Consider the following 24682-nt stretch of genomic DNA (forward strand, 5'->3'; position numbering starts at 1 on the left):
GGGCCTTACATCTCAATAGAAGCACCCTTATTTTTCCTCCTTAAATCAGTTTCTGGAGATTCGAAAGTTTCTTAAATCCTTTACGTCCTCGTCAAATGCACAGGGTTCAATTCGACATTACTTATTTTTTTCCTTTATTTTTATGACGAGGAACTAAGGATAAAAATCGAGTGCTTGGATCTTTTACCTTATGTTTATTTTATCAGCAAATTTCCTACAATTTTATTTATTTTCTGTTCAATTTTACATCGTTTTTTCTTTAAAAAATACTTGAGAGACGAGAGATTAAAAGAGTAATGTTAATTAAAGGGTGGAAGAGCAGAGTTTTTGACAAGTTACCCATCAATGTAGGATATGATCTGGTGGACTCAAATACTATAAAAATCCTATTAAAGTCCATTCTGAAGTTTGTAAATTCTAAGGAGTCTACCGTAGACAAATATGCATGGAGAATGTCAAGGATCATGCAATTTTGACTCCGAAACTTTATTATTCGGAAAATAGTCGTGCCAAATACATCAAAACGTTTTTCCTATGAATTAAATTATTGTTGCAAATATACAATTTTTTGAGTCCAATTCCTTTCAAGCCTTACAATAAAGATATTACAACTTTCCCATCAAAATCAAAAATCTAGATCATCTAATAAACGCTTTAGACTGACTGACACATCTATTTTGTGGCGATTTCACGACGACCATAACCACATAAATATGCCCAAAAAACGAGTTCAGAGACGGCGAAGACACAAAGAACAAATATGGCTAGAAAACCCAGTGGATGGTGTGCAATATCGAAAGAACCCTCCTCTTCACGCTCGATGGTTTCATCATGTTCCAGCCATGGAAATAGAATTGCTTGAACAGAGGGATCGAAAAAGCCATCAATTCCATGAACAATGATGTGTCCATCATCGTAGATGTTCCAATCAATTATGTTGACAAGGTTGAGTTGAGCCTGGGAGTTGGGATCCGAATTAGCCTTCGGTAATTGAGTGGTCACCACAAGAGGATGTCCTTGAAGAAGTGTATCGATCCTTGAATACATTCGAAGAGTATCGCTTCTTAACTCCAAATCCTCTCTTTGAAGATTATTGGGGGTAATATGGTATGCAACAAGCGTCGGCGGAGGCGGCGCGTACCTCAAACTTGCGTAGGCACTGTCTTTTGGGCAAAATATGGTAAAACTTGAGTTTTTCTTTCCTATTAGACTACTTAGAGTGGCCTCCAGAGTCTGTGATGCGAACTCGTAACGAGCCTTATGAGCAAGGGCACTCACAATTCCAGATATATTTACTTCACTACTGCCATATTGTGTGGGCTGCATGTTGGAGTCTTCTTGGCTGGCTTTCGCAGGGAGCAGTATTGTTGAAAGCAAGAAGAAGAAGAGGAAAAGGAGAAGAAACGTTGTCTTGTTGTTGGCCATGGAATCAGAAAAGCGTGTGTATGCAATGATCAGTTGATTGAAACAATTGAACAAGTTTGTATGAGAAGAATTAAGCCTTAGCGATAGGTATTTATAGTGAGAAAAACTTCAGTGGAGTTGTTATAATCCCAGTAGTAGTCGGTTTTCATATTCCTGATTGGCTAATGAAGGACATTAACTCATCCTAGTTTGTTTAGGATCGTAATTAACTTACTTCACTAATAAATTAAGACTTATAGGCAAATATTTGTACTTTTATACAAGATGTTATCAATGTTATTGTTATTATTTTCTTTTCAACAATAGAACATTTATCTTTGACTTCTCATGCATTCTCATTAGTTTCTAACTAATCATGCATTCTCATTAGTTTCTAACCAGTACAGTATCATCAACATGTCATTATTCTACATACTATTAATAGGAATTATTGGTTAAAATTGATAGAGTGTCTTTACTTCCAAACGAAAAATGAAGGTTATTTCCAGTTTAGTGTTTATGTTTTGTTACTTTGTTATTGTTTTTTTAGTCCTTAGGTTGTATTCCACCTTTATGGTGGCTCCGAGTGTCTATGGGCCTCAATTACTCAATATATTGAGTAACCTAATACAATCAGGTTTATGACCTTTTTTTTAAAAAAAATGAAGGGTATTTTGCCTTCTACAGGAAAATAGTGGGAGCAATACGTATCCCTAACAAATTCAATCATAATCAGTCATAACATGTAATTAGACAACCTAATAACGAAAGTCAATGTAGTTAGACAACATAATAATGAAATTCAATGTAATTAAAACGAAAGCCAATGTAATTAGCAATGTAATAACGAAATTCAATGTAATTAGATTAGATAATACTTTTATGGCCGATTATGGAAGAATTGTAAGGGATATATAGAGTTTTCGGGAAAATAGAGATGGTCAATACTTCCAATGAATAATTCAGGTGTGTCAATGCTAATAGTATAAATTTATGAAGTGATTTATCAAAATATAAAAGTTAGCGAACAAATTTTCTACCGTCGAGAGCCCTAAGATAATTTTTTCTACTGTCAAGAGCCCTAAGATAATTGACTTTCATTATTACGTTGTCTAATTACATTGACTTTCGTTATTACGTTGTCTAATTACATGTTACGCTTGTTATGACTTAATTTGTTTGGGATATGTAGCGCTGCCGCATATTATATAATAGCTAAAATTTGTGTACTCCAAATAAGCCCCAAGATGTTAAAAACAAAATAAAATTAAACTATAAACAAAATAAAAATATTAAACAACTAGTTTACTAGGAATGGTGGCTCAACAACATCCTTAACTTTGAAGGCCAATCATATAAGTAGGCAAAGCCCAATAACTTAAAGGCTAAAAGTAGTATACACCTGATGTGAAATGTTTGCAAACGCACAAATCGCATAAGTAATAAAGTGAAGAGTAAATTATCATTCCCACGAGGATGTATTAACAATTCAAATTAATATCAATTAAGCTAAGTTATGCTAGATGGAGAATCGAAAATTGAGTTTGTTTGTGAACTAACACTAAGACAAGTAACTTAGAAGCAATTAACTAGTGAAGCACGAATTGAATTCAAGAAAGCAAACACTAAGGCAACTAATGTCACCACAACCTATATATCCAATTAAATTCCTTTGATTCGTTAATCCTCAATTCCCTATTCAATCATTGACAATCAATTTTCCTTTCCTATTCAATGTTCTATTCCTAGATACATCAACAGTGTTTTCAATAGTAATCCTTGTTATTCGTAACAATCGGACTCAAATATCAAAAACCCATTAAGAACTACCGATAATCACATAGCGACTGCATAGGCCATGCCCCTATATTACTGTGGTTTATGCAACTTATGTCATCTATGGTAAATCAAACCCTAGGTATCTCCTTCCAGTCTCAACCTAGGCAAAATATTATTTTGATGGTAATCAAGCATCTGAAAGCATTCAGAACATCCATAAATAATCAACAAGAAAGAGGAATCAAGAATCACAAATCAAGTTTTTCAATATTCAAGGTGGGGCTTCATTAGAGCCCTAGCTAGAGGATTAGTTCCTCATAGAGTTCAAATACACAATAAAAGAATCAATGACAATCATTAATACAAGGAAAATAGAGAGAGAGAGAAAACCTCCTTCTTCTCTAAGCTTCAATGGCTGCCCTCGCATGTCTTCAATCCCTAGCTTCCAAGAATGAGGTAGAACCCTATTCTCTACCCTTTTATACCCTCCAAAACCCTTATGTATTTTTAAGAAGTCATTGGGATCGTTTTGAGTCAGACCCAATTGAGTTTGAGGATTTTTTCGAGAAATCTATGCATGTTGTGAATAGTGTTTCAATCGATCGGAAATCGATTGTGATCTATCAAAAAAGTTTGTCTTCTAAATTACAAGTGATGATAATGTCTGATCGATCATAAATCAAGCCCGATCGATTGAAAATCAAGCTCAATCGATAGGAAAAGTATCTGTTTCCAAAATTCACATGATTCTGACTCGATTTTGCTCCGTTTCTTCAATGCATACCTTGAACACCTGAAATGTGTACAAATGAAATACTTAGGCAATATCAATCCTCAATTCACTCAAAATGACAAGAAAATGCATGTAAAGGGGTATCTAATATATGTATATTCTAGGCACAACAACACCCGCTCTTGTTGAGGTCATTTCTAACTACACCCCATCCGATACAAATCGTTAAAATGACACCTCTTATACTCTGTTAACGCATCACCGCAGGTCTCTCTATCCATTGGCCACTATTTGGAGTATGGGGGACCTGCGGTGATACTTAAACAGAGTATAGGAAGTGTCATTTTAACGATTTGAATAAGAGAGGGTGTAGTTAGAATGACCTCAATCACAAGGGGTATCTATGACTTTTAGCCTAACTAAAATTTGTTCAATCAAGATAAAGAAGGTAGCATCACATTTGCAGCTTATTAAATGTATCCTAATTTATTTTGTTTGACAGTATTCAAGAATTTATCTATGTAGATGACAGAAAGAGAACCATATCATATTCTCATGATAGTGTCTAGAACATCTATCGCAAATTTAGATAATCATAATTACAGGATTAAAGGCCACAAAATATTTAATGCTCTGAACTGGAGGATATAGACAAAAACACAGACAAATGACTATTAAAATGAAAAATTCACTTGGCCACAAAATGTTTAATGCTTGGGAAAGTCAACCCTGCAGGAAGATGAGGATAGAAGTCGCACCTGAGCTCTTAGAACTCCATTGACATATCATGAGTACAAGAAGAGAAGCAGAGAGGGAAAAGAGGAGAAGAAACAAAGAGAAGCAGTCAATAACGTTCGATACTCCATCTTATCTTTAGTTGTCTTACTATCAAATATGTGAGAAATGCTCTGCTTCTGCTTCATTAAATCATTACATTTGTCTTTTATCATTGTGAATGTTTGTTATACTTCCCTTCACGATTCAAGATATTCTCTTTCTTCTTCCAATTGTTAAACCCCAAACAAGACAACACTCACGAAAATTGACATTAAATATAGGACAAATATGCATAATCATGAAAGCATTAAGGTAATAACATTAAATCAGACTGCTAAATAATTTCAGTAAAAAGAAGATACCTCATACGTCGACTGATTCAGAGTGCGAAGTATATGCTGTCAAATGTCAAACTCAAGGGCAATGCAGCAAAATTATGGAATTTGAGCCTTAATAAACCAGGAAGAAAGTGAATCTTGTAGTCACATGAGATGACGATTGATGAGAAAGCTTCCCAAAAACAAACTTGGTTTAGTATTAAGAAGAAGTGAAAGAAGATACCTCGCCTCGTCGATTCGCCAGTCACTGCTGCACACAGCACAACCTGCACTTCGTTCACAACTTCTGAAATCTTCTTCGGTCATGTGTTGTGCCCTCGGGCCCAAATCTTTCCACTAGAGTTGGGAGACATAGAGTGTGTTTGGATTGAGGGATTTGGAGTGGAGGGAAGGGAAGGGAAGGGAAGAGAAGGGAAAAAGAGTTTCCTTCCAATTCTCTTGTTTGGATAATTTATAAAAAATTGAGGGGAGAGATTTGAGGGGATTTGGGAGGAAGATTTCATTAAACTTTTGTCAAAATTCTTTCCTCCCAAAATGGAGTCATTTGGAGGGAAGAGATTACTAATTAACTTACTTATAAGTTTAAAACCAATTTTACCCTTGAACATAACACTTAAACATAAAAAATAAGGATAAACTAGTAAATTAAACTTTTTTTTTTCCTTTCTTTTTTTTATCTATCCAAACATGAGAGAGGGAAATGTTTTTTCCCTTCCATTCTCTTCCCTTCTCTTCCTTCCCTTTCCCTTCTCTTCCCTTCCCCCCAAGTCCCTCAATCCAAACACACTCTTAGTTTATGGGCTATTAATAGTGGGGCAGATACTAAGTTATTAAAATTTAGTTATGGGCTGGTATAGTTTGGAGTTAGTTGTGGGCTGCTAAAGTTGTGGAAGATTAGTGTTGGTGATGTAGATTGAAATATTTGATTTTGATATTTTAGGAAATATATTATTTGTGAATCAATTAGTATTATTTTTTAGGAGTCCAATATTTTTTTATTAAGAGTAATTTTAGTTATTGACTTTTTTAAGTGTTTGTTTAATTGTTTTCCGTTAAAATTGGGTACGGTTTGATTAGGGTTTCGTTCCATTTACTATTTAGGATTGTAACATCATTGAGGGATTTCAATTTTGAGTTGAATAAAAATTATAGAGGCAAGCCGCCTTTTATTTCCAATTCTTTGGTATTCGTTAAAATCAACAAAGTCTTGAAGCCTTAAATATGGTATTCATGTGTCGAATCAATAGATCTAAGTAGACTTTTTCCAGGTATTCGTGTGTCAAATCAACAGGTCCAAGTCGGCGTTCTTTCCACGTCGCCTTGCATTAGTTGAATGATGTAAATTGAAATATTTGATTTTGATATTTTAAGAAATGTATTATTTGTGAATGAATTAGTATTATTTTTCATGAGTAAAGTATCTTTTTTATTAAGAGTAATTTTATTTATTAACCTTTTAAAGTGTTAGTTTCCTGTTAATATTGGGTAGGGTTTGATTAGGGTTTCGTTCCATTTACTATTTAAAATTGTAACCACATTGAGGAACTTCAGTTTTGAGTTGAATAAAAATTATAGATGCGAGCCACTTTTTATTTTCAATTCTTTGGAACTAATTAGAGTCAACAAAGTCTTGAAACTTTAAATCTAGTATTCGTGTGTTGAATCAATAAATCTAAGTAGACTTGTTCCTAATATTCATGTATCGAATCAACAGATCCAAGTGGGCGTTCTTTCCTGCACGCCACCCTGCATCAGTTGGCATTGGAGCTTTGCACATTCCTAGTCATCCCGCCAAGGAGACAAGCTATCAAAAAGCACCCGACTTTGGAGAAGGTGTATTCAAGGGAGGATGCAAATATGGATCAACGCTTTGAATAGTTGGAAATTCGATTTATAAGACAATTGGAGTTGTTGGCGCAACGGCTAGAGGCCGCAATGCATCTCCACCAACAACCCCGCCATCGAATTTGCAGGAGGCAAATGAGGCCTAATCTAACGAAGTCTTCGATAACCCTTTTTGGGGATAAGGGCCCGAGGGAAAGGAGACAAGTCAGAAGTCTTGATCCACGGCGATAGGAGGCAGGATTATCAGTTTATGACAATTACTTGGAGATCGAGGAAGGATTGGATGCACCATCAACACCAACCTTTAATGAAAGTGAAAAAGAAGTGATAGGTTTAACCAAACTTTTCTTGGAGTTCGTGGATGAACAAGGTGAGTCAATTTTTTATGTTTATCCAGATGAATCATAATTTTTGGTACAAGAAGAGATTAAAGAATAATTAATGGAGGATAAGTATGACATCATTCAAGTACCAAGTCTCGACAATCTTTTGGTGCATGTTGAATTCATTAACTTTGTTATTCTAGAATACTTAAAGAACCACATGGAGAGAAATTTTTGTTAATGTTGTTTCTAAGTTATTCAAGAGTTCAAGGTGGTTTTGTACTTTGGGTACAACAATGGTGATCAAAAAGTCAAGAGCTTTCCTATTACAATTCTTCAAAACTCAAGGTCGAGTTTTCTCTAACAATGGGAGAATGATGCAGATTGAAATATTTGATTTTTATATTTTAGGAAATGTATTATTTGTGAATCAGTTAGTATTATTTTTTAGGAGTCAAGTATCTTCTTCATTAGGAGTAATTTTATTTATTAACTTTTTTAAGTGTTTGTTTTCCGTTAAAATTGGGTAGGGTTTGATTAGGGTTTTGTTCCATTTACTATTTAAGATTGTAACCTCGTTGAAGGATTTAAGTTTTGAGTTGAATAAAAATTATAGAGGCAAGCCGCCTTTTATTTATGATTTTTTCTCTCAAAATATATAATGGATTTTGAAAAAAATTACATATTCTAAATTAGCGTGGAAAACTCTTTCAAACAAGATTATTCATCGATATATTCTAAGATCAAAAACTGCACATATAAATTTAATTTATCTGCACTATAATGAATTTATCTGCATTGCAATAAATTTATCTGCAATGAAATGAACTTATCTGCACTTCAATAAATTTGATTTATCTGCTCTGCATAGTAGTTTATTTACATTGCATATAATTTATCTTCAATCTAGTAAATATATCTACACTGCAATGAATTTATATACATTATGTAATGCAAATAATTTATCTACACTATATATAAATTTGATTTATTTGCATTGCATATGAGTTTATTTGCACTACATATAAATTTGATTTATCTGCACTACACGTAAGGTGGAGTTATCTCATCAAAAATACTATGATAACTTGGGGCCTAGATTTGACATTTATATGTTCTAATATTCAAAAATATATTTGTATCAATTATATGGATTTTTTGAATATCCTTTCCAACGCCACAAAAATTATCTCAATCGGAGTTTAAACGAATGCGTTATGAATATCCGAACATATTGAGTTCGAACACACCGATGTCAAAATACAGCTTCGTTGAGTAAATTTTGAGCCTCAATTTGACCTTTAAAATATTTAAATATCGAAAACTGTATTAGACACAATTCGATGGGTTTTTTTTGTCTTCTTTCCAACACCACAAAAAGCATCACAATTGGAGATGAAATGAATGAATTATGACTATCCTGACATACTGACATCGAACACACTGATGTCAAAAACACAGCTCTGAGTCCTCTTTCCAACGCCATAAAAATCATCTCAATCGAGGCTCAAATGAGTGAGTTATGATTGTCCAATCACACTAATGTTAGAAAAATATTTAATTGTTGAAATTTAGAAGTAAAACAAGGGTTGAGGGTAGTATGGTCAATAAAAAAATAATTTCAAATATTTTTTCGTTAATGGAATAAATCTTATCCACTTTTGGACCTTATGGATTGAAAAAAATTATAGTGGACCTATTAGAATAAAAATTTGATTTGAGGGACTTACTACTAATCAACCTTTTTTTAAAAAGGGGCAGCTGCCCCCTTATATACACATGGTTCCACCCCCTATGTTTAGGGCTAGTCGACACTCGAATACAATATTAGGCACATATCAGATGTTCAAAGAACAAACTTATACCATATAATTCTCGATTACCAGAAAAAAAGGTTGAATACCATAAGATTAATATAAGATTAATGAGACTCTTCTTTGTCAAATGTGATTTAGGGTTTACAGTTCTTTCTGGTTCTCTTGACAATGAAGATAATAAATGCAATAGAGAGTCACGTGTCCCTTGGAATTCGTTGAAATCCCTTGTGGGTTCTTCTGGTGTTTATCCAACTTCAAAGACTGAGATTTCCAAGTTGCTCTTGTAGAGCGGTTGTGTTGATTTTCAACGCTAACTGTTAAGTTGTGAAAAATAAGCTGAGCTTAAAACTGTGAAAGAAGCTGTGAGGTGTTTGGTAAAACCAAAAGTTGTTTAAAGCTTATAAGTTGTACTGAATTGTGCATTGTTTGGTTATTTACCAAATAAAGGAGTTGTTATTTTTAGAACACCACATAAGAATAAATTGACAATTTTTTGGATACAAATAAACCTACATGTCCACATTTAAATTAAGTACTACAACATTAATTCAAATACTACAACATAAATTTAATACCACTCTAAGCACTCATTGTCTCTACCTCTGCCTCCTACGTACAAGTTTATCTGCAATCTTATCCCGAACAGAGGACATGGTCCTGTCATCGCGCAAATCATCAACACCAATAACAACATCTTCAGTAGTTGGTTCTTGAGATGAACTACTTGCCCCTTCATCCGTTTCTGTAAATTCTTCGTCATTCGTCACCCTCCATCGAATGAAGTTGTGAAGTGTCATGCACGCAATTACAATTTGAACCTGGGTTTCATAGGGGTAAGATGGCATCTTCCTCAATATAGGAAACCTATTTTTGGTAACCCCAAAAATTCTTTCAATTACACTTCGGAGTGACGAGTGTGTGTGATTGAACACCTCATGAGGACCTGTTGCTCGGCGACCATTTTCGAACTGAGATAAATGATACCTCTCACCTTTATAGGGTGCAAGAAACCGGTCTTATTAGGATACCCCGCATCAACCAGATAATACTTTCCTGTTTAAGGTAAAAACAAATAAAAATAAATTATATATACAATAAATTATGTCATAAGAAAGTATAATAACTACATAAAGTAAGACTTACCTCGAGGTGGCATTGGAAATCGTAATTTCCGTGTTGAAATTGCATCCTGGAACACACGTGCATCAATGTGCTGATCCCTCCCATCCAGCCGACACAAATATGTACAGCATATCAAAGTCACAAGCTGCCATTACATTCTGTCAATGAATCGACCTCTGTCAGGTTTAGGAATCATAGCTGGGATATGTGTTCCATCAATGACACCAACACAATTTTTAAAGGGGCTATATTTTCGGTCACCCCTAATCCTAACTGGGACTTCGTCAAGCTGGTTCTCCCGCGGTTTAATGATGTCCACTAATAACAAGTACACACTATGCAATACCTCATGGAACATCCTGCTAACTGTTTCTCTAGAATGCTGAAAACATTCCTGCACCAATCCATTCCCTGCACAGTGGCCCAATGTGAAGAGGAACATCCCAACCATTTTTGGTATTTGAACGTAGTTACTTGTTCGTAACATGTACTTATCCCTCAGTTGATAACATAGGTCTCGAAAAATCTCTTTCTTCATCCTAAAAGTCTGGTAGCATCTATCTGGGTGTCCATGTAAAATTTCAGCTACCCATTTCGCACCCTGTAATTTATTTGTCCTGCACGACATCTTATCACAATAAGCAGCCCGTCTTCTCCGATGATAAATTGCAGCTGCAGTTACAGACGCTATGAGTATAAAATCATCATTCCTTTTACAGTTCAATTCCCATTCATCGTCATACTCATCATCATCCATCCCATCATACTCATCATCATCATCAGTCTCATCAAACTCATCACCACCCATATCAGTTGTGTTGTTGCCTGGATGTAAAGGAATATCCGTGAGTTGTGCTCAAAGTAATCAAATGCATTAAAGAAAAATAAAAAGCACAATCTGTATCAAAACTTAAATGGTGAAACATCACAACATGTATCATTAGACATACATAATAGTTAAAAATATTTCATTCATTAGACATACATAATTGTTCAAAATATTCCATTCATTAGACATAGATAATAGCTAAAAATATTCTTTTTTTCATCTTAATACTATCATTAACCTAGATTGGAATATCCAAAAAAAAATGATAAAATGCAACCAAAGTCAATGTCATCACACACCACCCATATTGCTTCTCTCCTCATATGTCTGCTCCAGATATGGCAACCTCAAATCAGGGGCCAAGTTGCAAAACATGTTCGCTTTGACACGATTATCAGAAAACAATTCAACTGCAAAGATAATAAGTTTATTAGAAATTTCATGTTCCTTCCTCATCTGATGCAAAATATCCATAGCCACAGCCACAGTGGTCTTAGTGACGTTGCGAACCCTAGGTGCTACCACTGAGTTACTCACAGACACATGGGACTCCACAGCATATACCAACCTCTGCATTGTCTCATGTTCATCGGCTCTGGTGACCGATCGCTTCTTACTTGAGTTCCTGCTAACCGAACCCTTGAATGATCTCTTTCCTAATGATCCGAATGTGTGAGATGGTGTCACCGGAACACCTTTAGAAGGTGAACTTGCAGAAGAAATATCATCATCCTCAATAACTTTTTTAGGTGATTCTCCAAGGTGTACTTCATTGGGTGGATCAGTGTATGGGTAGGGTGAATCTTTGGATGTGTTGAGTAGCTCAGGCACATATCCTTCTCCAAACCAAGTATCCAAATCATTGTCAGGTTGGGTACTCTGATTACCATCACTACAATGGTATTTTGGAGTTGGTATGTATCCACTAGACGGTGTCAATCTCGCTGAACCAGTAGCATATGTTCCAGAAAAACAGAATTCAACGTCCGCCTTATTATTGAAGCCATGTTTACGGAACTTGGCATATTCCTTGTTCCCTTGCAAAGTAAAAAAAAATTGCATTCATTAGAAATACATGCAATAATGGTAGCAAAATATAGTTTACAATTTATTATAATACATGTACCTTAATTTTCTCTTCCCACCATTCGTCGCTTGCATTTATAGTGCCAGTAACAACATCCCACCCAACACCCGTATCCTGGGTAGTCATCTTCATCCATAATGTCCAGTCTTTTCTATGCAAATCCCATTTATTCTTTAATGATTGTTTTTGATAATTATGTCCTGTTTTAGCATTGAATTGGACTACAAGTTCTTCCCATTCCAGTTTTGGTATACGAGTGCCAGGGACTCACTTAGCAGCTTTCATAGCAACAACACATATCTCAACCAAGACACAAGTATTCGAATCATCTCATTTAATTCTCTCATTATGACGACCCTCATATGAAGCCATTTTATCTTTCCCTTTCCTTGACATATCTAAACATTAGGTATACATATAAAAGACAAACATGAGAAACTAAAAGTCTAGGTGCTCCCTGAGATATGATAATGATCAATCAACATAATTTACTCATACATTGCGTATGAAAGCCAAATTAAAATCAAATTGCTTTTGATCACTTTAGCATCATTGAACACAACCAAATGATGCAAACAACTAAACAAAACAAATCAAAACTCATAGGAAAATATTACCCAAAAACTACACAGAATTTACCCACAAAACTGCCCAAAAAAACTGCATAGAATTTACCCACAGAACTGCCGAAAAAAAACTACACAAAAACTGCCAAAAACTAACTAGAAAACTGCCCAGAATATAATGAGAAAATTGATCAAATTGCACAAAAATTGTCCAGAAACTACCCAAAAAAACTGCAGACAAACTGCCCTGAAAGTACACAAAAAACTGCCTAAAATTGCCCACAAATTAACTCAGAAAATTGCACAAAATCTGTATAATCTGACCATAAATTCACAAGAACAATTTGCACAAGCTAAACAATACAAGTCCATCTAATCAAGCCTCAAGGTGCAAATAGACAGGGCATTTCCATCTGATTTTTAAACTAAGCAAAGTCACAAGTCTTGTAAGATACAAACAACTAAGATCACAAATCATAAATCAGAATGTTGACCCTAAATTCACAAGAACAACTTTGCCGAAGCCAATCTATACAAATACAAGGTCCCAACTAGAGCAAGAAAACCATAAACAGCAACGAAACACACAAATCGCAGATGTAAACTTCCAATCAAACCACTACAAACAAAGGATAGAGTTATGGGTTCTTGCCAAAAAATCAAGTGGCTTTGTGATCTCCTTGGGTCGAACGAAGACGGAGATGTAACCACCGGTATAAGCAAAAACCTAACATGAAAATCGACCAGTATCAGAAAATTGAACGAAGACGGAGACGACGAGGATACCAGTAGCATATGTAAAGCCAGATCGGCACACGAAACTAACCTCATTGTGGTGGGTGATGAGCATGAGCTCGAGATCGCAACCGCACCTCTCTTCTGTGCAAAGAACTCATGACGGAGGAGTGAAACAAACAAAGCTCGAGTTTTAGATAAACCGCTCTCTCAAAAGCTTTGTTTTAGAGATTATTTTTAGGAGCGATTTACCGAGCGTTTATAGAGCGTTACAGCTAGCTTATTAGACCCGTTTGGTATAACTGATACCGCTAACGATACAGCTAAGGATTAAGCTCACGTGAACGCCCTCCCAAACACTGCCAAGGTCTTTGTCATTGTAGACATTCTCTTCCAAGTTCACAATGACCATACTCTCTCTCAATACATTGACCTCTCTAGTTGCTCTCAATCTTATGTGTTTCCCTTTTAAACCAAAAAAAAAAAAAACCAAAAAGGCATAAATTAAATAAAAGAAGGAAGCATGTATTCAGGGTTAAGTTAGTAATTTCTGACATATAGGATAGTTTTAAAAAGTAAAAAAAATATAAGTATCTATATACAGATGTCTTCCATATTCTATTATTCTTGAATATTCTGGAAAATATCTCTGAAACGGGCAAAAAAAAAAAGAAACTAAGACTCCCAAATCCTAGAAAGACAAAAATCACACTACACACATTTCTGTTCATTTTTATTTCTTTTTTAAAACTTATTTTGCTTCTTCCTGTCCTTTTTTTTTTATGGTTTCATTTTCTCTGGAAAATACCACTATTTTTGAAGAAAAAAGAAACAAAAAATCAATGAAAAATTAAACTCAACGACTTTTCTTGAAAATTCTTCATTGAATTTTGTAACCAAATTTTCCCTCATTTCTTTCCTTTTTTTTTCCCAATACAAATGAAAATAAGCATTCAAAAAAATAGAATTATTGAATTGACAAGAATTTAAACCTATAAATGCTAATTCCAAACATAGGGGAGGAGAAGAGAGTGCAAAAATCCCTAAAATAGATACACCCGAGCCACTAGTTGGAGTGATAAGGATGGTATGTTGACTCTGGTGACCCAAATTTGAATCTCTCTTCCGCTTTTCAAAAAAAAAGCTCTAAAATAGTTTTATTTTTTTGTATTCACATGTGACTGAACCTAATAAGCCCAACGTATAATCTCCATAAGCTACACAAACCCCCACAAAAAGACACCAAAAAGGTTTTAATCGTTATACAAAGATGAGCACTATATGCACCCCAAATTTTACTAACTAACCCCAATCTTAATACACCCCAGTAAAAAAATATAACATTACTGAATGTAACCCTTTTTCTGTTTTTCCTTAAAACTCAATTAGCACCCCAGTCCCAAAACCCTAGATTTGCGACATCCTCCTCCTCTTCGTAAGTTCTCCATCCACTTCTAAGTGACCTCCACCTCTCCATCCACTTCGGCAAAGGATGGAGCTAGAGATAGAGATGGTGAAGCCGGAGAACAAGCAAAAGCAAACACTCGTCGTTGAAGGAGATTTGGGGTTGGTTTGGGAGTGGTTCGTGTGATTTTAGGATTTCTGTTTGGGCTTTTTTAGAGAAACAGAAGAAGAGCCACTTCAAAGTGGAAGCTGAAGGGGGAGTGTGGGATAAGCAATGAGGAGAAAGTTCAAGTCTTCTTGAGGTCTCTTTCTCTAATTCTCCTTGTATGTGTGTCTGGTAATGGTAGGTGTGTTGAAGCTATAACATGCAGTGGTTGTGTAGGATAAACAAAGTTGCCATAAAAGGATTGATTTTGGTTTCTTGGTTCAGCCTTTTACGCCTCCGTCGTTGGGTGGGTTTCTAGGGAATGAAGGAGAATAGAGGAGGCGAAGCTTTAGAGGATTTGGCGCTTCTTTATAGGGACAATGGGGTGTTATCATATTAGATTTTTTGACGAGAAATTGGGGTGTCGTTAGTAAACTGTGGGGTGCAAATAGTCATACTCTTACAGAAACCCAAATCCCCTTCATAGATACACGTGAAAATCCACTTGGCCCACTAAATGACATGCCACGTAAGCCCTAAAATCCTAGCCCACCAATCACCTCTGCCACATCAGCAGATAAGAAATCTTTCACATGAAATCTGGACTTTGCAGGTGGTATGGCCTAAAATGGGTGGGTGGCAAAACTTGGGACTATCCAAGCAGGAAATCCATGCTTGCCCATGATTGGGATTATACATTCTTTTGAACAACCTAACCTTATCACAATCATTTAATTACAAAAAAGCCACTCCATTTGTGCACCAAAATTGGCATGTTTTAATTTTCGTAGCCATGAGAGCAAGGTCATTGGAGTAAATAACTAGGATAAAATAATTGAACTGCCAAAAGTGAAGAGATGGAGAGAGAAAGAGGGATGGAGAGAGAAAACTCTACAGCGGTTCAGAACTGTAAGCCTGTTGTCTCTTCCTCTGATACATCTCATCCCTTCAAACACTTTCTCACTTCAGTTGCTTCATTCTGCTATACATGCCTGGTCTCTACAGATACCCCAACGGATCCTTCCCTTTTATGTGCTCTATCTATAGAGCTCTGCTAAATTCTATCATTCAATGAAAACCCCTCTCTGTGTGCTGTAAAAGCTCTAGGTGGTTTTTTCTTCAAAACCCAATTTCGAAAAGAAGAATGATATTTTGGTAATATATAATTTCTGGGGAGTTCCTTTTTTGTGTTATATTATAATCTTCCTTGGCGTTTTCTCTGTTTTGTACTTCTTATAGGGTTTATTCAGGGTTTTTGCACTTTTTCCATGGAAGATGCTCTCTTTCCCTACTGAGCTTTTTCATTTCTTCCCCAATTTGGGCCTTAGAATTGCCCTCCAATTCCTTGAATTTCAATTCCAGTCACTCCTATTGAGCTTGAATTGAAACTCTATTTCACGCTTTTGTGGGTTTGTCTAGATGTCTTGTTTAAGTGGGAGTGGAAGGGCATATGGATTGGACCTTGAACTTGTGAAATCCCCATCCACCTCTACAAGAACATCACAAAAATCTTCACCTTCTTCAACAATCACTAAATCAAGTGATTCTCCATTAGCAATCACTACTCGAAAGCCTCGAACCCCTCGAAAACGACCAAATCAGACCTACAATGAAGCAGCTGCTCTCCTTTCCACTGTCTACCCCAACATCTTCTCCATCAAACACCTTTCAAAACCCCACAAATTCATCAGACCCCATGAGCCTTCCTTCGAGGAGTCTTCGGAATTGTTCCTCCCCTTTCGGGTTTTCGACAACTGTGGCTTCTTGCTCCATCATCCGGTTCCTGAAAAGCCTAATTCCCAAATCGAATCGAAACTCGCCAGTTTGAGCTGCCAGAGTAGTGGGGAGATTGATTTCCGTGGGAATTCGATTGGATTGGGCGAGGAGTACAGTGAAGATTTCGATACGGAATCAATTCTAGATGAGGAAATTGAGGAGGGAATTGATAGTATTATGGGGAATCTGAGCACGAGCAGCAGCAACAACGACAATGGTGGGAATCCCATTCCAATTGGACTTGGCTTGGGCAGGAATTTGGGGTATGGGTTCGGAGTAAAGAGAGGAATTAGGGCTTTCAGACATATCAATAATGGGAATTGGTGGAGTTTTCCGACTATAGATGTGCATCAACTCTCTCCAAGAATCAACAACAATTCGAATTCTAATTCAAAATCGGGCGAGAAGAAGAAAAAGGTGGAATTGAAGAACCCAGAATTGACCGAAGAAAATTCAGCGAATTTGGGATTGCTACTGAAATTGAACTACGACGAGGTCTTAAACGCTTGGTCCGACCGAGGCTCTCCGTTCTCCAATGAAACGCCATCCTCCGACGGGAACGATGTCTCTGTATGTTTCTGGGTTTAGCTTTTCGATTCTCAGTGTGTTGTTTCTTGCTTGTTTGTGGAACCCATAAAACTGTGGACTTTTTTTTACTATCTGTAATGATAAGATTCAATAATTGATATTCCAGTTATTCTCGTTGCTGAGTTATACGCATAATATTTTACGTGCATCCTGTGAAGCTCGTAAATTCACTTGAATTATATACTTACAACCCGACAATTGAGATAACTATATGTATAACTAGAATATCAATTGTTGTGATCTATATCATTTTCATTTCACTATCGTAAAATTACTATCATATTTTTTTTACTCAATAACTGGGATAACTGTATAATTAGATGTCAATTATTGTGATTTTTACATTTTCATTTCACTATCATAAAACTATTATCATTTTTTTTCTAATTTATTTATTTATTTTTTTTTTTTTGAAAGGTCTAATTTATTTGTTACATAAAAGATTGCAAGATGAATATGTATTTTATTCTCATTTTGGCATATTTGAAAATTTGAATCAATCTTAGGTGAATCAACCTCATATATCTTTTTCCCTGTGACCCCAAACTTTTTTTTTATGCTATTGCCTTATCTAGGCTGTCAGCATTGGTGTCTCTTAATATAAGAGCAAAAAAAAAGAAAACAAAGTGTTTCTTTTTGAAATCTTTTTGGCATAATAATGTTTGTTTGTGAGGAATTGCATCAAAACGACATTAGTTACTGTCGTTACGGAGTTATGTGGTTATCACGTGCCGGGAGCACTGAATCTTTGTTTTGATTTATTCTCAGAAAGTGGTGGAGTGAGAGAAGCTAGTGTGTTGCGCTTGCGCTACAAAGAGAAGCGCCGTATGCACCTTTTCTCTAATAAAATCAGATATAAGTCAGAAAAGCCAACGCAGATGGACGGCCCAGCATGAAGGTAGAACTAAAAGTCTAAAACATTTCGTTTTAAGAAAGCGGACAATATCTTTGATGTGAATAAGGTTAGGATTTTCAACAGTTTATAAGTAAAAATATAGTCCAATCCCTCTCAACCGAGAGGATACTTTTAAAGGTAAAGAAAGTCATGCTGGTCTTAGGCTAAAATACATTTTCAAGTTGTTTGTGTTGGATTATATAGGTCTAACTAGACCATAAACTCATTGTTTTTTCAATAAATAAGTTAATTTTTAATTGAATTGTCACATTTTTTCTGTCAAATTGTTTACTAAATTGTTGGAGAAATATGTAATCAAGTCATAACTCTAGATGATGGAGATGATGAAGTTTTAGATGCATATATGTCAAGTTTGGAAAAGAATATCAATGTAGGGGGAGCGGATAGTGATGGGAATGAATATAGTGAAGGAGATTTGAAAGGGGATGTGGATGGATATAGTGATGGGGCTGGAGATAGTGATAGGGCTGGAAAAGCTTGAGGATTAAATACCAATAGAAGGGGCAGAGGTGATGTTGATGTAAATGGCCTAGAATTGGTCTATGAGTCAGATGATTATGATTGTTTGTTGTATGACAAAGACAGTGATGATGAAGTGAGAATGTGTACAAAGACTAATCCAAAATTGGATCCTAAGGTTACTCAACAAGAATTTATATTCCAACTTAGAATGGAGTTCACTACTTTGCAAGAATTTGAGGATGCAACCCTTGGATTGGAAAGTGGACCAAGGAGAGTGCTAGGAGGCATCTAGACACAAATTTCACACTCCAAGCCACTACATCCACTGTTAGGTACAAGGAAATGATAAACTCAACTCAGGAAAGTGCCACAAACAATGGAAAATAATCTATATAACATTATTATATAGCATTTGTAGTTAGGATTTCATGTTTCATTGATGATGCAAACTGCTTTTGTATGTATTTTGGACAACTTTGTTATATTGATGCATTAATATTTAGGACTTAGCAGCATCATTAAAGCTATGTTTTGAGTAATGGATTGATGCTCGATGATTTGGCTTTATTCTATATAAGATTTGGTATTTTGTGACCTATATGGTCCAATTTCACAATTTCAGTGAGTATTTTGGAACAATCGAATTAGTTTGAGGTTGTTAATAACTGCTATACAGGTGTATGGTGTGGATTTCATCTTCATTTACTTGAAATTAAAAAATACAATATTTTATTCCATGTCAGCAACTGTCAGGCCATGTGTGCAACATTTGACAATATTTTGCCAGCTAGGATAGTAGACTGCCCGAATAAGTTGAAAGCTGCTTGTGTGAGTGTTTTGAAACAAACATGAAAATTGGACTCCCACTTTGAAACGTCTGAAAAATGAGTTTCCGAGTTGAACTGGGTTAAATTATTCAGTATCCAAAAGTGCTATTACCTCCACTTGTGATCATGTTAACACAAAAGTTCTTTCAATTGAAATCCTTTTCTTAATTTTATTAAAATTTAACTTATCGTTGGGTGGTCAAAGGTAGTTTTACGAGTACTTCGCATCACATGGTTAACTTGTTGAGCTAATAAGCCTATTAGAGTTTTGAATATCAAATTTAATCTTTAATCTTCTTGTTCTATCTTGTTATGTAGTCAGCTTCTTTTTTTTTTGGTTTGTTTCTTTCCCTTTGTAATACCAACAGAGTGAGATGGAGAGCAAATTAGAAGAGAAAATAGAGGAATAGTTGGGCCAATTATTTTTGTAATAGGACTTGGTTTCCCATATTCATTTGAATATTCGTTGGTTTCAAATTGTTCTCAGTTTGGTGGACAATTATGAGTCACATAGGAGTATGCTACTTGTCCACGAAAGACCAAATAATGCACCATAATTTGGAGTAGCATTTTGGGACCATTTTGGTAGCATTCTGAAATAGCCCCAAAATGAACAGTTTTACCAGCATACTGAAATGGTTCCATAGCGTTGGGCTCTCTATATCCAGAAGAGAAACTCGCCGAACTCTTCAATCAACCATAACCAATTTTACAACTTCCCTATTTCTCTCTCGAAACTTAATCAAAAGCCAACAAATTAAAAAAAAATTCACAACTTCATAGTAAAAGCTCACTTGGTGAGCCAACCCGTAGAAGATAAGAAACTTCACTTCACTGCACCAATGACTCGACTTGGTTACTAATTCGTTCTCTGTCATCAGATTCATGTCTCTCTATCATCATATTCAGCAAATCGAAGAGCTGTGGAAGAAATAGTGTCGCAACATAGTCCATAGATGAAGTGACTCAGATATGTCACTCTCGTCCTCCAATTCATTCGCCTCATCCGCATCATAGTCCATAGATGAAGAAATAGTGTTCGCTTTGTTATTTACTCGGTAGTGATACTTAGCTCAAGTAATAGTAGTTCAAAAGAGCCCAAATCTAGATGACAATGTGACTAAGTTGCTGACTAAACATGTGAGAGAAATTTTGACTTTTAAAAATTTCAAACAAATACACCCTCTCTCCACTAACCCATCACTCTCATGTTCTCTCTCTGTTTATTTTTCTCTTTCATTTCCCTCTCTCTTTCTCTCACTGTTAAAATCAAGGTTGATCGGCCGACCACCGTAGAGGGTCGCTGATCCACCGATCTGGAGCGCCGAAGTGTCATGATTCACCCCCAGCCTTCATTTTCTGCCAACAATAGCCTACTTTGCCGGAATCTCAGCTTGAAGCCGCGGTCAACCGAAACTTTTGGAGCCCGATTTGGCCACAATAGACCACCTCTCTGCGAACCATCACCACCATTGAACTTGTCTTGTTGAGCTCTACATGTTTCAGCCATTGGACGGTAGAAAAAGTCACCGGAATAGTTATTCCATTGATTTCATATGTTGTTCCATTATTTTTGTTTCCACACATCTGGTTATTCAATTGATATAAACTAATGTATTTAGTCATTCCATTGATTTGGATGTCATTCTATTGATTTTAATGTAAGATATATAGTTATTTCATTGATTTAAAAAAGTGATTTAGTCCTTCTTATCCATTGACTCTGTATGCGTAGTTTCTTTCCAATCTTTTCAATTTTAGATGCCACTTATAGGTTTTATTTTTTTTCTTGAACAAAAACCTTTTACTTTTGTAGAATCAGAAGTGGGTGTTGTTGGGTGTGTTTAGGCAAAGTAAATTTTTTGATTCTAATTGAATCAAAAGTGGTGTTGTTGGGATGGTTAAATTTATTATTTTTGACCAGTGGAATAACTAAATCCATTTGTTTGAACCATTGGAATAGCCAAATTCATTGTTTTGAACCAGTGGAATAACTAAATCCATTGTTTAAAATAAGTGGAATAGCAAAATCCATTTATTGAAACCACTTGAATCAGGACTGGTGTTGTTGGGATAGTTAAATTCATTGTTTTGAACCAGTGGAATGACTAAATCCATTTGTTGGAACCACAGTAATACCCAAATTCATTGTTTAAAATCAGTAGAATAGCTAAATTCATTTGTTAGAACCACTTGAATTAGGAGTGGTGCGTTGGGAGAGTTAAATTCATTGTTTTTAACTAGTGGAACAACTAAATCCATGTTTTAATCCGTGGAATGGGTGAAAAACCATTGTGTTAAGTTAAAGAATCAATCTCAAAACGTTATTCCATTATTTTAATAAGTGGAATGACTAAAAATCCATTATTTTTAAGTTCAAGAATAAATCTCTGAATGTTATATTATTCCATTGCATTAATCAGTGGAATGAGTAAAAATCATTGTTTTAAGTTCAAGAATCAATCTCAGAACGTTATTCCATTGTATTAATCAGTGGAATATGTGAAAAACCATTCTTTTAAGTTCATGAATCAATCTCAGAACATTATTCTATTATTTTAATCAGTGAAAAAGGTGAAAATACATTATTTTAAGTTCAAGAATCAATCTTAGCATGGTATTCCATTGTATTAATCAATGGAATAGGTGAAAAACCATTATTTTAAGTGCATGAATCAATCTCAGAACGTTATTTCATTTTTCTTAATCAGTGAAAATGGTGAAAATCCATTATTTTAAGTTCAAGAATCAGTCTCAGAACGTTATTCCATTGTATTAATCAGTGGAATTTAGTAAAAATTCATTGTTTTAATTTAGAGAATTAATCTCAGAACGTTATTCCATTGTTTTAATCAGTGGAATGACTAAAAATCTATTATTTTAAGTTCAAGAATCAATATCAGAACGTTATTTCATTGTTTTAATCAATGGAATAGGTCAAAAATCCATTGTTTTAAGTTCAAGAATCAATCTCAGAACATTATTCTATTGTTTTAATCAGTGGTATAAGTGAAAAACCATTATTTTAAAGTCTAGAATCAATTTCAGAACGTTATTCCATTGTTTTAATCAGTGTAATAGGTAAAAATCCATTGTTTTAAGTTCACGAATCAATCTCAAAACGTTATTCCATTGTTTTAATTAGTGGAATAGCTAAAAATCCATTATTTTAAGTGCAAGAATCAATCTCAGAACAACAAAAATGACAAAAAAATTATAGAATAAATAAGTACAATCTAAAGATATTAATCCACCTCAAAACCCATCTAATTTACAATACCTTTTGTACAAAAATAGTTCAACAATAACCCCAATATAACCCACTTGAGCAAAAGGTCTCAACATTCAGAGCATACCCACTTGAAATTGGCGTTGAAAAAATCAATGAAATGACATAAAAAGATCAATGAAATAAGTATTCCGACGACTATTCCGCCCGTTCTAGGGCTAGGACATGTAGAGCTTGTCAAGGCAATTCCAATGGTGGTGCTGGTTCATGAAGTGGTGGCCTACGATAGTCGGATCGGGCTCCAAAAGCTTCGTTTTCCCACGGTTTTATAGCTAGATTCCGGTGAAATACGTGGTTGTTGGCAGCAAAGGAAGGTTGGGGATGAGTCAAGATGCTCCGACGCTTCAGTTTGGTGGGTTGCACGCCCCGATTGGTGGCCAGACAGTCGACCTTGAGCTCCTGTAGTGATGGGAAGAGAGAAGGCTATGAGAGTGGAAAGAGAGAGATAGAGAGAGAGTGTGTGGGTATGAGAGAGTTTCTTGAAAGATAAAAGATATGAGAGAAAAGCTTTTGAATTTTAAAAGTTGTCTAGCTTGAATGATTACATGGACATGCCATGTAGATTTTGGCTGTCTTGGGTCACAAAATCTTGAGTTTTATATCATTTTCCTTATTTAATTTGCTAACAATTTATTTATTTATTCCTTAAATAATTCTTTAAATAAAAATCCTTAATTATTCTGTTTAAGGTAAAATGTATAATACCCTTACATAATTTTTCACAACATTTTAACTAACATATATGCTACCAGCATAAATTGAAACAAATAGTCCCAACATTTTAGACATCATATATGCTACCATTTTAACTAACATATGTTATTTTCAAAATTGTTCACCAAATTAAAATCTTAAAACAACCAACCTACATAATAAAACCACGAGTTTGCAAAAGCAGAAGACGTGTGCTAAACCAAAAAAAGAGCTTTTCGATGCATCATCTCCTCCTTATCATAAGCCAAACATATGCATTTGTATTGGCAAAAATGGAGCACCATATTAGTGTCTCCGATTTTAGAAGCCCACTTGTTTCACTATTTAAATCCACTACTTCGCCCCGCAACCAAGCAAGTGTCATTTTTACGGCCGTGTTGTAACAAAGTGTCGTAATAGAAAACGAGCGTCGACGCTTTACAAGAAAGCGCCGACAATGAGTGTTGTTTTTATGTAGTTTCTTGTAGTGATGATGTGGCAAGATTATGCTTGGAAGCTAGGAGATGATAACCGCCATAAGACCAAGAAGACTATAAGAAGAAGAATAATGATTTGTAAGGACCTCACGCGTCAACAAAGACTCTGCTTCTTTAAACTTTATTCTTTATATTAATATGACTCCAATCAACTAATTTAGCCCAGTTATTTCATTTTCATGCCCCCGTGACTATAGCCTCCCCGGCTATCATGTTTATTTTAGCTTCTAAAGCACGTTTTTTCATACATTCTAGGATGTATTTTCAATGAAAAACCTAATGCATTCCAACGATGTGTTATTTTCATTATGTTTAATAGAAGTACTTTTCTAGTGTTAGTCTATTATCATCTACTTTTCTTACTTGGCAATAGGTAAATTTTATGTACTTTTCAAGAAGGCAACCGTCGAACTATCGAACTAGTAGTTTTGTTTTCTCAAATTACACACAATTCATTTGGTGACCGATCATATTAGTGCGCAAATCCCATATCAAAATTTTTTTTTTGGGACTGACAACAAGTTTTGGCACGCTCGCAACACACATGATCACATTCTAAGATCAAACACTCCTATCCCTAGGAGCCAGAATAGGAAGATCTCATGTCTGGTGCAGAAAACAACCAACACATGTATATAATTCTATTTTAACATAATTATATAAAAATATAAATTACTAATTATAACATAATATTGAAACCACAACACGTGAATATTGTAACCCAAAAGTT

The 24682-nt window shown here is 35.2% G+C and overlaps 2 protein-coding genes across 2 annotated transcripts; one reads left to right on the forward strand and one right to left on the reverse strand.

The window, feature by feature from the left end:
- Window positions 1-9612: 9612 nt before the first annotated feature.
- On the reverse strand, window positions 9613-10946 carry LOC119996976. The gene is made up of 4 exons (XM_038843754.1): window positions 10294-10946; window positions 10160-10236; window positions 9949-10069; window positions 9613-9880 (listed from the first exon to the last, which is right to left on the reverse strand). The coding sequence occupies exons 1-4, from the start codon at window positions 10944-10946 to the stop codon at window positions 9613-9615; spliced, it is 1119 nt and encodes a 372-aa protein (XP_038699682.1).
- Window positions 10947-15756: 4810 nt separating this feature from the next.
- Window positions 15757-17396, forward strand: LOC119996089 (protein CHLOROPLAST IMPORT APPARATUS 2-like). The gene has a single exon (XM_038842605.1). The coding sequence runs from the start codon at window positions 16324-16326 to the stop codon at window positions 17266-17268; it is 945 nt and encodes a 314-aa protein (XP_038698533.1). The 5' UTR covers window positions 15757-16323; the 3' UTR covers window positions 17269-17396.
- Window positions 17397-24682: the final 7286 nt, after the last annotated feature.

Source organism: Tripterygium wilfordii, chromosome 4 (genome assembly GCF_013401445.1).
Source record: "Tripterygium wilfordii isolate XIE 37 chromosome 4, ASM1340144v1, whole genome shotgun sequence".
NCBI classification, from domain to species: domain Eukaryota; kingdom Viridiplantae; phylum Streptophyta; class Magnoliopsida; order Celastrales; family Celastraceae; genus Tripterygium; species Tripterygium wilfordii.